The following is a 16,302-nucleotide window of genomic DNA, read 5'->3' as shown; positions in this document are numbered from 1 at the left end:
TATTTTAGTTCCTCTTAATTTTTAAAAATAAGCAAATTCCTTAATGTAAATACTACATACTTGAGTTTAGAACATTACTAATTTGAATTTTAAAAAAGTAGGATCACGATTGATATATTTCAATTAATAAAAAAATAATAGCTTCGTTTTTCACTTCTTTAGCGATTGCTTACGTAAAGGCTTAGATCAGAACTCAATAATTTATTCATTTATGACTAATTGGATCGTAACAAAAAATAGCCTTGAAAAATATATAGTATGGTACTTTAGCTACTAGAAACAAAAGAATTGTCTAATCGTACTAAATGCAAGTGCTAAAGATTTCCACATCATGTAACTTGTAAGTGACATAAAATGTAAATGGACTATAAAGTAGGGGCGGCTTAAGTTTTTTTTTATTTAAAATTTAAGTTTTAATAAGAGACTTTGAACTATAAACAAATAATATTATTAGAGAATAAAGATTAGCGATAGGATAAAATGTTTATAACTGAACAAGATAAATTTTATGTTAATCTTATTTAGCTATAAATTATGAGTAAATCCAATCAGTTAGAAGCGTTTTAGCAATGAAATAGCTAGGAATTGCGAACAAATTTATAGCTAATTTCATATTTTAGTTATAAAGTTATTAATCAGATTTATATTTTCTAGTTGACGTAATAAAACTTTAAACAAATAAGTTAAAGGGAAAATTACGCGGATAAGCAAATTTTTACTATTTAATTACTCATAGTTATAGTTTGCTATTATTACCACTCACGACTAACATTATACATTAATTACGTGTGTGAACTTTGAGTTTGTATAATTAGTCATGTTTGTATATGTATAATTCGCCAGGATATACAAATAAATATGTACGATTTTTTAGTCAATATACATATACAATTCACATCTCTCCCACTCTCTGCCCTCTCTCTCTCGCCTCTCTCCTCCCTCTCCAGATCTCACTTGCTATTTATACAAATGAATATGTATAATATATAGTTATATACAACTATATACATATACAATTCACCTCTCTCCCACTCTCTGCCCTCTCTCACTCGCCTCTCTCGATCTCGCTCGCCTCTCTCCTCCCTCTCCCAATCTCTCTTGCCATATGTACAATTACACATGTATAATATACAATTATCTAACCAATATACATATACAATTCACCTTTCTCCAACTCTTTTCCCCCTCTCTCTCGCCTCTCTCCTCTCTCTCTCTCCCATTCTCGCTCGCCTCTCTCCACCAAATAACATGTAGCTACAAATTGTAATTATCAAATTATAGCTATAGAGAGTAATTAATTATTTCCAAGTGGCTATATGTGAAAGTTTTCCTAATTTAAAACCTATCAATATAGCCGAATAACAAAAAATAGCAAATACTATAATACTTAAAAGTTAAAATAATGTTATCTAATTCTAGAAGTTTAAAGAATTGATTTCAAAATATTTTTTTTGGATACTTCGAAGAATTTTTTATCAGAATTTGTAATATGAATTATGTACTTTTCAACTATATTTTCTTCTAGAATAGTAAGATTATAAGCTTGACTGCTTTGAATTGCAATATGAAAGCTCTTGTGGAAAAAACTATGGATTCTTCTGGAAAAAAAAATGAATTATTGTGAATTCTGCTCCACCAATTTTCTTTTCTGCATCCCCCCCCCCCCACCTAATTTTTGCTTGGATTAGAGATATATATCATAATTTAAAATAGATAATTGATATTTAAATAATTAAAGTATATTTGTGATCATGTGATTAAAATAAGTGAAACTTACGTAAATATACTATAATAAAAAATATTTATCATTTATAGCAATAATATTTTTTTCACTTTATTACTTTTAGTTCATTTATAATACAAGTTTAATACATATTATAAATAATAATTTATTATTCACATATAATACAAATTTTAATGATGAATAATATATTTATCACACATTTTAGTACACTTATAATACAATGTGACAATTTTTTACCAAATTAAAATGATATATTTCAAAAAACAATTATAATTCATATATATTGCATACATAATTCATTTTTAATACATATTACAGATTTAACAAAACATTGCTATAAATGATAATAAATTAAAAAATATCGCTAAAATCAATAATTATTTTTTAAAATATATTAATTTATATAATTTTTCCTTAAAATAATTAATCAATTTCACATTGTTGCTTCTAAAATATTTTTACATCCCCATAATTGTAGATTTATATTATACCATAAATTTATATTATTTCTAAAATATATTAATAACTTTTCTTTCTTACCTTAAGTATTAGAAAAATGAGAAGCAAACTTCAACCAATAATTATAATTACATGTGTATAATATATAATTATCTAACTAATATACATATATAATTCACCTTTCTCCCACTCTTTTCCTCCTCTCTCTCTCCTCTCTCCTCTCTCTCAGTCTCGCTCGCCTCTTTCCTCCATATAACATACAGTTACAAATTGTAATTATCAAACTATAATTGTTGAGAGTAATTAATTAATTTTTAAGTGGCTATATGTGAAAGTTTCTCTTATAATGTTCTAAACTTCTGACAATAAAGATTAGAGAAAATAAATAAAATTTCCAAGAACTCTCTTAAACTTTGTATAATATATCCACTTATTTTAAATTATAAAATAATCCAATAATTCGCTTAATATGAATAGAATATTTATGAGATAAGACATATACTGTAACATCTCCCAACTAAAAAGAGACTATAAGGAGGTTTAGAATTTGGAAATAACTATATTTGGAAATAAATTAAAAATCTGGAAATTTGTACGTAAGTTAAAGAGAGTTTTGGTCAACTTCAAACGGTCATAACTTCTTGCTCAAGATGAGTTCGTTGTACTTTCAGATTTGGTTGGAAAAACCTTGGAACAATCTCTCCAATGCCTCCGAATTTACAAATTTTTGAGTTTGGATGAATGAGTTATTCCCTTTGGAAGTTAGACTAAGGAAATGCCCAATCCAGGAATTAAAAGGGTAAATTGGTCTTTTCCTTACTCAATTAAATTAATTCGTTTAAGTGAATTGATTGTGGTAAAAACAATACTTAGTTCAGTTTAGAAAGTTTGAGAATTCACATTAGGGCTTTTGGAGAAAGAACACAAGGTAAAGGAGAAGAGGAAAAGCAAGAATTTCCAAGAACGATCATTTTGCTTGTGGATTTCTTCGGAGTGATCCCTACAAAAATATATTGAGTCTCTCATAGTAATTGAGTTCGTTCACCTACGCGCCAAACGCGTTTAATTCAGTGGTATCCATCCTATAAACTGTTGAAAGTTGATGTTCTTGACTTTTGTTCTTGAATTTAAATGTGTTCTTGAATTGGGTTGAATGTTACAGTTTTGAGACCTTTAATGTTGAGTTTTAGAGTTACTTTGAGTTAGGTTCATGAGTATTAATGTCGGATATCAGGATCGAAAATGATATTGAGAAAGATATTCGAGTTTGGGTAAATTGGAGTTGAAAAACGAAAAAGGAAAAAGTCGGACTTGCTGCGTCAAACAAGTTCGCGTCACGGACTTGTTTCATCTATGAACAAAAATTCACTCCGGGTCGCGGACATGACACGGACTCCATTGTCTCAAAATTTCATTTCGTAAATAATTCTGTAGGAGCATCTCCGCATTGTGGACTTGTTCCAAGACAGTGATTTCGTAACTTTTCTCAAGTTTAGCTATTATGATGCATTCCTACATCATGGAGTCTTTCCAAACACAAATCATAATCTTTGAATCCATAATTCAATTCAAGGATCATTTATGAGTCAATTCAAGTAAGAGTTAAGATCAAAGTCAAGACTTAAGTAAGAGAAGTTCATTTCAAGTTTTCATAAGTCTTTTACAAACATTTTAACTTGGTTCTAAAACTTAAGAGTCGAGTTCAATAAAGAGTAAAGTTGAAGTTTTTCTTCAAAGAACTATATGTGGACTATGTATTCCCAAAGAGTTTAAAAGAAATTTTTTCACATTTAAACAAGAACGGAAGCAGAGATTTCCAAAGAGCCTTTGGGTAGTTTTCAGAAAAGAGTATAACTTTCTAAAATGAAGCAAGCAGGGAAACTGAGATTTCCAAGATAGTCTTGAGCTATGTTTTGAGCACTAATATCAAATTACAGAAGAAGTGAACCAATATATTTTGGGAGTAGCATTGAACACCAAATTGAGGACGAGCATGAGTTTAGATAACTCACGTCTCCATAAAATCATGGGTAAAAAAGGGTCATACTTTCTAGATGAACCCTCTTCACAATAAACTAGAGGATCCATTAGGTAGTTTAAGTTTTATACCTTTAGCCGGGTAGAGGATGTGCTGGCAGCGTGAGGTAGATGTTGTATCATCACTATAGCTCTTATGTAATGGTTGTCGATTAGAGAAACTCCCACAGAAGTTATTGTGTTTTTATATAAATTAGTTTACTTGAATTTTTACATATATCTCAAATCCATAAATACATACGGAGTTTACTACATGTTTTTAAACAATTTTTTTTATATTGCACTTGTTTTAAATTGCTTTATATTGAAATAAGCCAGTTATTATGAGTTGAGTAGAGTCAAGGTAAGTATTCCTTTTTACTCTTTTCAAGATTAAGTTGTTTAGCATTCCAACTAGCATACTCGTACATTGAATGTACATATACCAGTTGGCCTGTGTATAATAATGCAGAGCAGGTAACGAGGATCGACATCCAGCGCACGTTGATCCAGTTGAGCACTCCAAAATCAGTTGGTGAGCCTCCTTGTATTCCGAAGGACTCCTTTTATTGCCTTCAGTATTGTTTATTATTAGGGTGTTGTGTAGTCTGTCCAACATCCATCTCAGTTTAGAGGCTTCATAGATAGATAATCAGATGTTACTCCTTTAGTCTTTTCATTTCTTTCTGTTTGTTAAGACATGGGTAGTCACTTTTGGTCAGTTGAATGTTTTAATATTTGCAACATTCTCAGTTAGTATGCTTTATTAGTTTAATTAAGTTTAATCACTACAGATATGTGCATTGTCTTCAGCTGACTTCAGTAAGCTAGTTCAGGAGTTCGCTTGGGGACAGTAATGATCTCCAAGTGTCATCCACGTCCAGTGTATAGGCTTAGGGCATGACATTTACACTCAATTGCAGTCCTGCTCAATTGTATATAATGTGTATACGTTTTTTTATATATATATATATATATATATATATAATATGCGCACACATATTATATGTATAAATATGTATAAATATTATGGCATTAAATATTGATCTAAAGTTGTGATATATTTCTTTCTTTGTCCTTTTCTCTTTGTTGCTTTTGGTCTTCCTTTCTTCTTCTTTCATGATAATTTTTTTTCATCAAATTTTTGATTTAAAAATTTATCGTACCGCAAAAGTTAATTATTTCAAGTGAATTATATATTAAAGACTCGAAATGTCGAGAGGATTTCCTATATAAAATTAGGGACTACCTAGAGGTGATTTTGAGTTGGTCAAAATTGAATAACCAGTGTATACTTCATATATAATTAAATTATACTCAATGTATAGATAAACTATATTGTCTAATCAGTGTTTATTTTCTATGATCTTCGACTATAAATTTCGCAAATATTCACTAGAGTAAACTTAATTAGGTTTTATAGTTATAGTTTGCTAAATACGATTCATAGCTACATATAAGATGCCGAGGAGAGAGGCGAGTGAGATTGGGAAAGGAGAAGGTGGGCGATCGAGAGAAGGCAGAGAGTGGAGATAGACAAATTGTATATGTATATTTGTCAAATTTTATATGGAAATTTGTCAAATAATTGTATATATGTAACTAATATACATAAGTATTTGTATATTTGGTGAACGAGATTGAGAGAGAGAGAAGAGATGTGAGCGAGAGAGGACATAGTGTCACGACCCAACCCGATGGGCCGTGACTAGTGCCCGTTTTGGACACCCACATACAAACCTGCTAAGTATAACCAACTGACTAAGACAATATGGAATTTAATCAAATCAAGCCAACCCTAACGTCATATATATATAAGAGGACCTGTCTCATAAGGAGTCATAACCATTCAACCATAACAGCATACGCGAGCCGACAAGGCCGCCACTATTCAAAGCATAATAACATACGTATGCCGACAAGGCTGCCACTACACAATACACAATGATGTACGCAGCCGACAAGGCTGCCCCTGTACAAGCGGACATCCCAAACAAACCATGTCCAGACCATTATCCAAAACATATATATACAACCCACATAATGTCCATAGACCTCTAAGAGTACATTAGTGAAACTCGACGGGACAGGGCCCCGCCATACCCATAGACGAGCAAAAGACTACACAAAAGTTATGTACCAAAACGACTGGGCTCCGGAACAGTGGAGCTCTCCCAATCAGCAGAGTAGATATCCTAGGCGGGAGGATCACCGAACTGTGCGTCTACACCTGCGGGCATGAAACGCAGCCCCCCGAGGAAAGGGGGTTAAGTACGGACAATGTACTGAGTATGTAAAGCATAAGGTAAAGATGACAGGATACCAATATGGCAAGTCGAAACAAAATATCGCTACACATATACCCTTTTAAGTGAAAATCATGCATATATTTAACATTTAAGGTGCCCAGCTTCCCTAGTAAGGGGCTCGGCAAAATAATCATCACGTCATCTCCGTCATCATCATCATCATAACCATCCTCATCACCAATCATATATATAATATACATACCCGGCCCTCTAGTGAGGAACTCGGTGACATATGCAAGAAACTCCGCACGAACATTACCCGGCCCGGGACTCGGTGAAATGATAAATGACTCTATGCACGAGCAGAATATTATGAGCAACCATATGCAATTAAAATCATTTCTTATAACTCAATAGAACAATCAACGTGAACCAGCAAGGAGTATTACCAAAGATTAATGTTTTATCAAGATTATGAACCTTTAATACGATATGGAAACGTAAAATCTCAATGACTCTAAGAAGCACTACCATAGATATTAGAGATCATCATAGCCTTAAACATAGCCGATATATAGAGGAATAATTGTGGAAGCAAGAATATACGTCACTTAGACGCTCTAGAGATAAGTATCAAATCTGTCCGTTATTCGCTTATTTTTAAAAGTCATGCCAAACAAAGAAAGAAGGGACAACGTTACATACCGAATAATCGAGCCGCACGTCCAATATTTACTGCTCAAGCTATTAATCTATAACAAGCAACAATCGTGCCGCAATTAGATAAACATCGTGCTTTACTTTCTTGTAAGCTAGCTAATAATCTAACGAAAATTCGGCAGCACTTCCCCTATTTTCCTTACTTCGTCCCAATCCGACAACAATCCAAATTATCCACAGCAATACCAATAACACATATAACCCAAAGAATCATATTAAACAGCCCCCTCCCCAAAACAGTTCCGTCTCAGCAACCATAGCAGCGAAGCAACGACACACCGAGCGATAACTCGTTTTATAATTCGCAACACATCTACCTTATCGTATTCATCCTTTGGAGTATATACTCATAATCACATTCAACATATACATAATGCCAAAACAGAATTTTCCTGCAGTTTGCTTTAATCAAAACAGCCCAAGCACCAACACGACACCACTAATAATCCGATTATGGTTTCCGTTCATACTTAGCACATTCAATAACTAAAACAAACTTCCTAAGCTACTGGTCACGCCCCCTTCTTAAAATTAATGGATAATTAACAAGGGTATTCTAAAGAATTAACACACCAAACAAGGAGATTACTAACCAAATTATTTGCAGCTGCTGGCCAAGAGTTGCAGGGTTGGTTTCTCCATTTCCATGGCTGCCTAAGACAAGTGGTGAAGAAGAAGATGATATGCAGCAATGCATTTCACCACTTTATTTAGCATGGAGTGGATTTCTCCACCTCATTTAATAGTATGAAGTGGAGGCAGCCCCCCTCTACACCTGTCCACTAAGGCCAGCCCACAATCTGATCCCTTTTTAATTTTTGCCTTGAGTGGTGGGGCCCACTGGATTAAATTAATCCTAATCAGCCACCAATTATGAGTGGTGGGGCCCATTGGATTAAATCAATCCAAATTAGCCACTAATTAATCCCTCACTTAAAGTTAATGGCACTTACATTAGCCAACTCATACTTAATATCACATTTGGAAATAACATCCTTGCCTAATATTTCTTTACGTCTTCTAGATCACGATGCGCACTACGTATAAAAAAAAATACGAGGCATAACACATAGAGTGGGAGATGTGAATTGTATATGTACATTTATAATTTGTGTTTGTATTTGTATATTTATAAAAGAGAAGAGATGCGAGAGAGAGGAAGAAAGGAGAATGATACACGTAATTATAGTTAAAATTAAGTTGTGAATGACGATTAATGAAAAATATAACTATGTTAGCTAATTAATTATTTTTTGTTTATTTATCTACATAATTTTTCATTTTATATATAAATAAAAACATGACTATATTTGTTGTAAATTAGTTACTTTATGGTATATATATATATATATATATATATATAGTTTTAATCTTTCAAAATTTTCAAGTTTGTCACATTTAAATTTCTTAATTTTTTTTAGCTCAATCCTTTTATAATAGTGTGTCCATTATCTTGAAATTCTACATAAACCTCAGAAGATCTTGAGTGTTAATTATGTGAGATCCAAGTTCACAAAGTAAGTTGAGTCAAAGTAGATTGTATTCTATTTGTGTGATATCTCTAACCTTTGTTGATAATGTGGTCTATATATTGTTGAAATTGCTTTCCTGCAAAATTATGCGCCTATTAAATCGACATGACGTCTTGTTAGGGGCGGCTTTATAAATTTTGGCCATGAGAAACACAAATTCCATTAGTTTAACGTGAGTTTCTAATTTAGCAAATATTATCAGAATTGAGATTTCGGATAAAAGTATTTAGTGCGTCTATATATATGCATTTTGGATATATGAGACTGAAATTTAGTGTAAATGATTTCAGATACATTGTATTCAAATGGATTCGTATGTATCGATTTGATTTTCTTGTTCGCCTCTCTTTCTATATAGTTGTATTTTAGAATTTATCTGGAATGTATTTGGTATCCCATACAAATGTATCTAGCGTGATTCGCTCTTTCTCTCGCTTGCGGCTATCTGGTAGTAAAAATACTTGTATCTAAGTGTATATGATACACAATTATTAGTTAGTGAGACAATATGTAATTATTTTAAAACTATAGGCAAAATTAATAAATATGATAGAAATGTTTGTGTAATTAGATAGTTTTAAAAAGAGGGCTTAGTTTTTTCAAAAAACAACGTGCATATATATTGTAGGAAAAATTGTATATAATAACAAATTATTAATTCAAATTAATGTTAACCATAGTTTGATTTAATTGTACCCTATAGCAAAACTGTTGCTATTTCGCATCTCTCCTGGTGAATATCGCTCGTCACTCTCGTTCTCTCCTCGCCTCTCTCGCTTTTATACAAATGCAAATGTATAAAATGTGTTTGTGTTTATATAAATCGAGATAAAATTGTATATATACATATATTTTCGTTTCCCTCTCTCGCCTCTCGCAGATCTTGCTGTCCACTCTCCCAGATTTCGCTCGCTCACTCGCCTCTCTCACTTCATACAGAAATGCAAATGTATAAAATGCAATTGTGTTTATATAAAGCGGGAGAAAATTGTATATACACATATATTTTCATTCCTCTCTCTCCACTCTCTCAGATCTCGCTAGCTCACTCGCCTCTCTCACTTTATAGAAACGCAAATATATACATTGTGCTTGTATAAACGAGAGAAAATTGTATATACAAATACAAATGCATATATTTTCATCCTATCTACTTATGATTATACAAATACAATCTTTTTCTGCACAATATTCTTTTGTCTTTCTCTCTTTCTCGCTTTATACAAATACAGACTAAACAATTGACCTTTTGTATATGTATACCGAAACAGAGACATATTAAACAACTGCGTTCCTTTGTATATATATAACGAAATATACATATTTATATTTGCTATGGAGCAAAATTATGCAAACTATAACTAGAACATACAAATATTATTTTTATATTTACTATATGTGAAAGTTACTTTATATTATAATTGTATTTAATTTAGTGCAATAATTAAAAATCATTTAATCAAACACCACTTAAAATTTATAAATATTTATAATATATATTTATATATAATGAGACAATTTTACGACCACATAAAAATATCACTTATTTTAATTAAAAATAAATAAAATCACGTAACTAGCTAACACCACCTAAAGAATAATATTTATAAATATTGAGNAATTTAAGCCGTCAATATCATTTATTTATTTATTTTTATAAAAAAACGCTTCCCCAAAATGAAATTAATAACAGAAATACCAAAATATATGAGGTCTGATGTTGCCTCACTACATCCTCTAGCCGCCAATGCACCTCGCATATGCTTCCTCCGTTCACTTTTGATCGAAAATTTAATTAATTTTAAAAGTTAAATTAAATTATATTAATTTAATATTTAAAATAATTTTTTAAATATATTTAAAAATTATATAAAAAATATTATAAAATAATTTTTTATATATTAATATAATAAAAAAATATATTATAAAATATTAATTAAAATTTTATAATTAAACTTTAAAAAAAAGAAAATAAAAATGAACAAAAAAGGAAAAGTTAGAGAAAAAAATTATTTTGTGGTTCAGATAACTAATCACACAAGTAGTACAAGACGTTATTTTGTCATTAATTAGTGACCCAAATCAACACGCAACTAGCATTAATTGCATGAGAAACACAGAAAAAATAATTTTATAGTCAGTTTGAATATCCTAGTTCACCCTCAACAACTCATAAATAATTTCAATATCATCAGCAATTAAGGTTTAGATTAAAGTTTTAGAAGCGATCGTATTAAAGTAAGACTAGAACTATTATTTTTGAGTTATATATGGTTATAGTTATTGGGAGAAAAAATAGTGAGTTAAAAAAATTTATAAGCAAATTTTCACTTTGAGTTAGATTTTAAAAAGTTGAACTTTAAAATAAAATTAAAAAATAAATAGTCAATTTTTACGAGCAAGTGGGTTTTAGAAAACATTTCTAGAAGATTAATTACAGCTTGTCTGTTGAAAGGGATTGGTTCGACCAGGACGAAGTCAAATAATAAATTTATTAAATATACATAAATATATATTATCATTATAAAATTTAAGATTCATAAAATTAAAATTCTAATTTCTTTTGTGAATTTAACGTTTGATGATTTGACTATAACAATAAGGAATAACTTATCCTATCACTATGGTATAAATGATGAAATAAATTATTCCGATTACTAAATAAAAAATAAAATTTTTATCCATCGCTATTTTCTTATCCCATCACTATTTTAATTTGCTATCCCTCACACCAAACTGCCCGTTTAACTTCTTCATCTTCAGACTTCAATCATGACTTAAACAAGTGGTTTTTCCATCATAGTCTTTCAGAGGCAACAAGTTCTAATATTTTCTTTAATTTGTAGTGGGATTTTACTTTATTTTTATTTTTAAAAAAAGGTATCCTTTTTCATATCTTAAAATTGTTAAATAAGAAGAAGGAAGAATTTATGTAAAGTAAAATAGAGAAATTAAATATTATTAACGTTCCTAATGTGTACCACATTTTACACCACATGAAGCCACTAAGGATGCGTTTGATTAGATATCGAATGAACCTACAATTCTTGTAGCTTCGTCTATCATTGCAAGATTACTCAATGATCTCGTATCACAAGAGGTATTATAGTTGTAATGATTTCTTGAATGAAGGAATTTTTTGTTCGAATTTCAAATATCACAATATTTTTTTTATTTTATTTTGACAGCCACACACCATTATTCTTAGACACAATATTTTTTTATTTTATTTTGACAGCCACACACCATTATTCTTAAAACTCCTTAGTAGAATTTCTAGTTCCGCCATTGAAATTATTAACTTAATGGTATTCTAAATCTTTATAAATAGGAGGGACACAATTTCTTCGTTTTAAAAGAGAGACAAGTAACTAGCAAGAAATTAGAAGGTATATTCTGATTTTCTTTAAATAATTCAGTGTTGCATCTTTTTTTATATCATTATAAAAAATATATCATAAAATAATAATTAAAATTCTTATAAAGAAAATATAATAATTAAAAATGGACGAAAAAAAATAAAAGTTAAAAGGGGAGAGAAAGTAGCTTTATCCACTTGTTACAAGTTGTTAGAGCAAAAACAAGGGAGGATTCAAAGTGAGATCCCAAAATAGACTTGAATTGGGGTCGTTCAACGAAAATAATTATTAGCGACATTTAATTTTTAATTGTTAATAAATATGTATTTTAATCGTGATTATCATTTTTTTTATATGTCCATAAATTATTTAGCGATATTGATTCTAATGACACTTAACTAATGTCAATAAAGATTTTAACACTCTTTATTAGTATCAATATTTAATGCCGTTAAAAGTTATTTTAATTGTTTTTATTGTTTATTGTACGATGAGCTCTTCAAATATTTGGATATTAACATATCCACTTGTTCTTTTTAAGTTGTCACAGTTTCTCTATCGAGAGTTAAAAGGATATCAAATTTAAGTAAATAGTTTAAAATATATTTTTTATTATATTGCAGTGAAAAAAGTTGTAATTTATAATACTTTTCATAAAATTTTTGAATATCTAAAACTTTGTTTTAAAATATTGAATAAATATAATTTAATTTAGCTTTGATAATTAGATAAATTAACTTTTAAAAAACCTAACATGACAAATAAAAAAAATGGAGTACCTATTAACAAGATAATATTTGATATGACTATATTATCACACTATTCTAATTAATTAATATTTTGTAATAAGTCTTGAAAAATTATTTGGGGAATATATGAAAAAAAAATATTTTCTTGATACATATTAAAAGTGACAACTAATAATAAAGAAAATCTCTTTTTAAAATAATGAACAGATAAAATTGAACGGATGAGCGGATTATTTACGCCACTCGGTGTCTAATTCCGTTGGTAAATTACGTTATAGATATGTCAAATTCAACATTTAAAAGATATATATTTAAAGTTGGACACCCTTTAACAAAAGTAATACCTTCTGTATAGTTGTAAGATTTCCATTTGAACCAAGGAGTTTTTTGTTCAAATTCCAAATATCACAATATTTTTTATTTTATTTGGACAGCCACACACTATTATTCTTTGACACTATTTTTTTATTTTATTTTAATAGCCACACACCATTATTCTTAGACACAATATTTTTTTATTTTATTTTAACAGCCACACACCATTATTCTTAAACACTCTTAATAGGATTTGTAGCTCCGCCATTGAAATTATTAACTTAATGGTATTCTAAATCTTTATAAATAGGAGGGACACAATTTCTTAGTTTTAAAAGAGAGACAAGTAACTAGCAAGAAATTAGAAGGTATATTCTGATTTTCTTTTAATAATTCAGTGTTGCATGGAAGTAGCTTGCAATATGTATATTTTTCTTATAAAAAATGACTAGTAAGTGTGGAATATGTTTTCAATTACCGTTTTAATTAACTTAGAAAACAAATATTACTTTTTTTCTTTCAAATTTTACAATTTTTACGTCCAAACACCTACTAAATAAACTTATTTTTCTATAAACGATTTTCCTTCCTACGGGCCGTTATAACTTAATCATTTGAGCTCAAACTAACACCCATTTGTTCAATTTTGTTTTTGCTCTTCACTATATGTATAGTAACTTTAAAGAAGAAGAAAAATGGTTGGATTTGGTGGTGAAGCAGAGATTACACGTCGATGTGCCAATCATCATCCTTCTGTTTGGGGAGATCATTTTCTTACCTATGCTAATCTCTTGGTAATTAAGTGCTAAAATTTGCGTTTTGAATATTATTCATGATTTTTAACAAATCATATTATAAACAAATTATGAAATATATTTGTGTAGGGAGCTAATGAATGGGAAGAGAAGGAACATGAAGACCAAGAAGAAGGAGTGAGAAAAATGCTAGTGATTTCTCCTTCCAAATCTTTGCAAAAACTTGAACTTATAAACACAATCCAATTGCTTGGAGTGTCATACCATTTTGAACATGAGATTGAGGAATCATTGAGTGAAGTCTATAATGATTATGAAGAATGGATTGGTGATGGTGAAAGTCATAACCTTCATGCTGTTGCTCTAAGCTTTCGATTACTCAGGCAACAAGGTTATTACGTCTCATCAGGTACGTAACCCCCCAAACACACACACCAACTAGACATTATGCGATGAGTTTAAATTGTTGGCGAAAAAATATTATAGAAATTTTAACTTTTATATACTAACAATATAAGTATGGTTATTTTTTAACCAGATATTTTTAGGAAGTTCACTGACGAGAAAGGAAATTACAAGGAAACATTGGTGAGCGATGTACAAGGGTTATTGAGCTTGTATGAGGCAGCACAATTCAGAATAGATGATGAAGAAATTCTGGATGAAGCAATTAATTTCAGCACTACTCATTTGAAGCTACTTTTGCCTAATTTGAGTGATCCCCTTGTGGCTCAAGTTAGTAACGCGCTGAAGTTTCCAATCAACAATATTATAGTGAGGGTAGGAATGAGGAATTACATTTCATTTTACCAAGAAGATAAATCACACAATGAAATGTTACTAAATTTTGCAAAATTGGACTTCAACATCCTACAAAGGTTGCACAAAAGGGAGCTATGTGATATCACAAGGTAATTGACAAGTTTCACTAGTTTAATCATATTAACTTATATATAATTAAATCCTGCAATTATTTACATTTTAGGTGGTGGGAAGAATCAGAAATCGCGCGTGCACTACCTTTTGCAAGAGACAGAGTCGTTGAATTATACTTTTGGAGTTTAGGTGTATACTTTGAGCCTCAATATAGTGTTGCAAGGAAACTATTAACCAAAGTGTTGTGCTTCTGTTCTGTTATGGATGATACTTACGATACTTATGGCACACTTGATGAACTTACTCTCCTCACAAGGGCAATTGAAAGGTTTAAATTCTAATTTTCTCACGTCAATCAATAGTTTATTACAACATTTTTATGTTTCAACACTTTTTAGCAATTTATGAGCAATTTTGCAAGTATCGTAGTTGGGACAATGATGCTTCGGAACAATTACCGCCGTATATGAAGGTCTCGTACCGTGCTCTTGTACAAGTTTACAATGAAACGGAGAAAGAATTGGAAAATCTTGGAAATAAGATGACATTTAGAGTCAAATATTCCATAAATGAGGTAATCAAGAATTATTACTGAATGATGAAAATATAGTCAAGATTAAAAGCTTGTTACTTTTTTCAGATGAAGAAGTTGTTGAGGGCTTACTTCCAAGAGGCCAAATGGTATCATGGGAAGGATGTGCCAACAATGGAACAATATATAAAGAATGGAATTCCATCAAGTACTTATCTATTGCTTGCCACTACTTCTTGGTTAGGCATGGGAGACGTAGCAACTAAGGACGCGTTTGATTGGATGTCGAATGAACCTACAATTCTTGTAGCTTCGTCTATCATTGCAAGATTACTCAATGATCTCGTAACACATGAGGTATTATATTGTACGCGCAAATAATAACTCAAGGATAAATAGGAAGTGCTACATATACAAAATTGAATATGAGGTACTATCTTTGCTAGTCTTAAACTTATTTGTCTGATTATATTATGGATACAGATAGAAGTGGAAAGAGGAGATGTAGCATCGGGTATTGAATGTTACATGAACGAGTATGGTGCCACAAAAGAAGAAGCTTACATGGAGATAAGGAAAATAATAGAGAATAATTGGAAGGTTTTGAATAGAGGATGCCTAAAGCCTACAACAGTACCAAGAGTTTTACTCATGCCAGTGCTCAACCTTACGAGGGTGGCAGAGTTCTTTTATAAAGATGAAGATGCTTATACTTTTTCCAAAAATAACTTGAAAGACGTCATCTCTATGGTGCTAATTGATCCTATAAAAGCATGAGAGAATTTCACTATGAAGGGAAAATAATAAATAAAAGTAGTAGTGCATGAACAACATCTAACACATCTGATGTTGCTTCTTTATGGAGGTTGTGGCTTTTTTTTACTATTTTGTATCTTCATGTTGTTTTTATCTTTGTGTCAGCTGTTGTATTAATATATTTTGTGTTATGATTGTCAATTTATAAATGCAATGCCTTTGATATATGGGAAGAAAGAA

General features: G+C 30.5%; 1 protein-coding gene across 2 annotated transcripts; it reads left to right on the top strand.

Moving 5' to 3' along the window:
* Positions 1–12,083: 12,083 nt before the first annotated feature.
* Positions 12,084–16,100, top strand: LOC107025497 ((-)-germacrene D synthase-like). Of its 2 annotated transcripts, none has more exons than XM_027918577.1 (8): positions 12,084–12,109; positions 13,818–13,937; positions 14,028–14,307; positions 14,437–14,809; positions 14,884–15,102; positions 15,204–15,348; positions 15,415–15,663; positions 15,790–16,100. In XM_027918577.1, the coding sequence occupies exons 2-8, from the start codon at positions 13,839–13,841 to the stop codon at positions 16,081–16,083; spliced, it is 1,659 nt and encodes a 552-aa protein (XP_027774378.1). In that variant the 5' UTR covers positions 12,084–12,109; positions 13,818–13,838; the 3' UTR covers positions 16,084–16,100. The 2 variants fall into 2 exon arrangements, with proteins under 2 accessions (XP_027774378.1, XP_015081771.1); XM_015226285.2 differs by lacking the exon at positions 12,084–12,109 and adding an exon at positions 13,422–13,511.
* The last annotated feature ends 202 nt before the right edge of the window (positions 16,101–16,302 follow it).

This window comes from Solanum pennellii, chromosome 7 (assembly GCF_001406875.1).
Source record: "Solanum pennellii chromosome 7, SPENNV200".
NCBI lineage: Eukaryota > Viridiplantae > Streptophyta > Magnoliopsida > Solanales > Solanaceae > Solanum > Solanum pennellii.
The sequence above is the reverse complement of the archived record's forward strand: the minus strand, read 5'-3'. Positions and strand labels throughout refer to the sequence as shown.

Bases quoted from the DNA above. Each gene is read 5' to 3' on its own strand.
- LOC107025497 (XM_027918577.1), top strand. From the start codon at position 13,839: ATGGTTGGATTTGGTGGTGAAGCAGAGATTACACGTCGATGTGCCAAT. The intron at 15,103-15,203 runs GTTTAAATTCTA...CAAGTATCGTAG, and splicing joins CTCACAAGGGCAATTGAAAG to TTGGGACAATGATGCTTCGG. The intron at 15,349-15,414 runs GTAATCAAGAAT...TACTTTTTTCAG, and splicing joins TCAAATATTCCATAAATGAG to ATGAAGAAGTTGTTGAGGGC.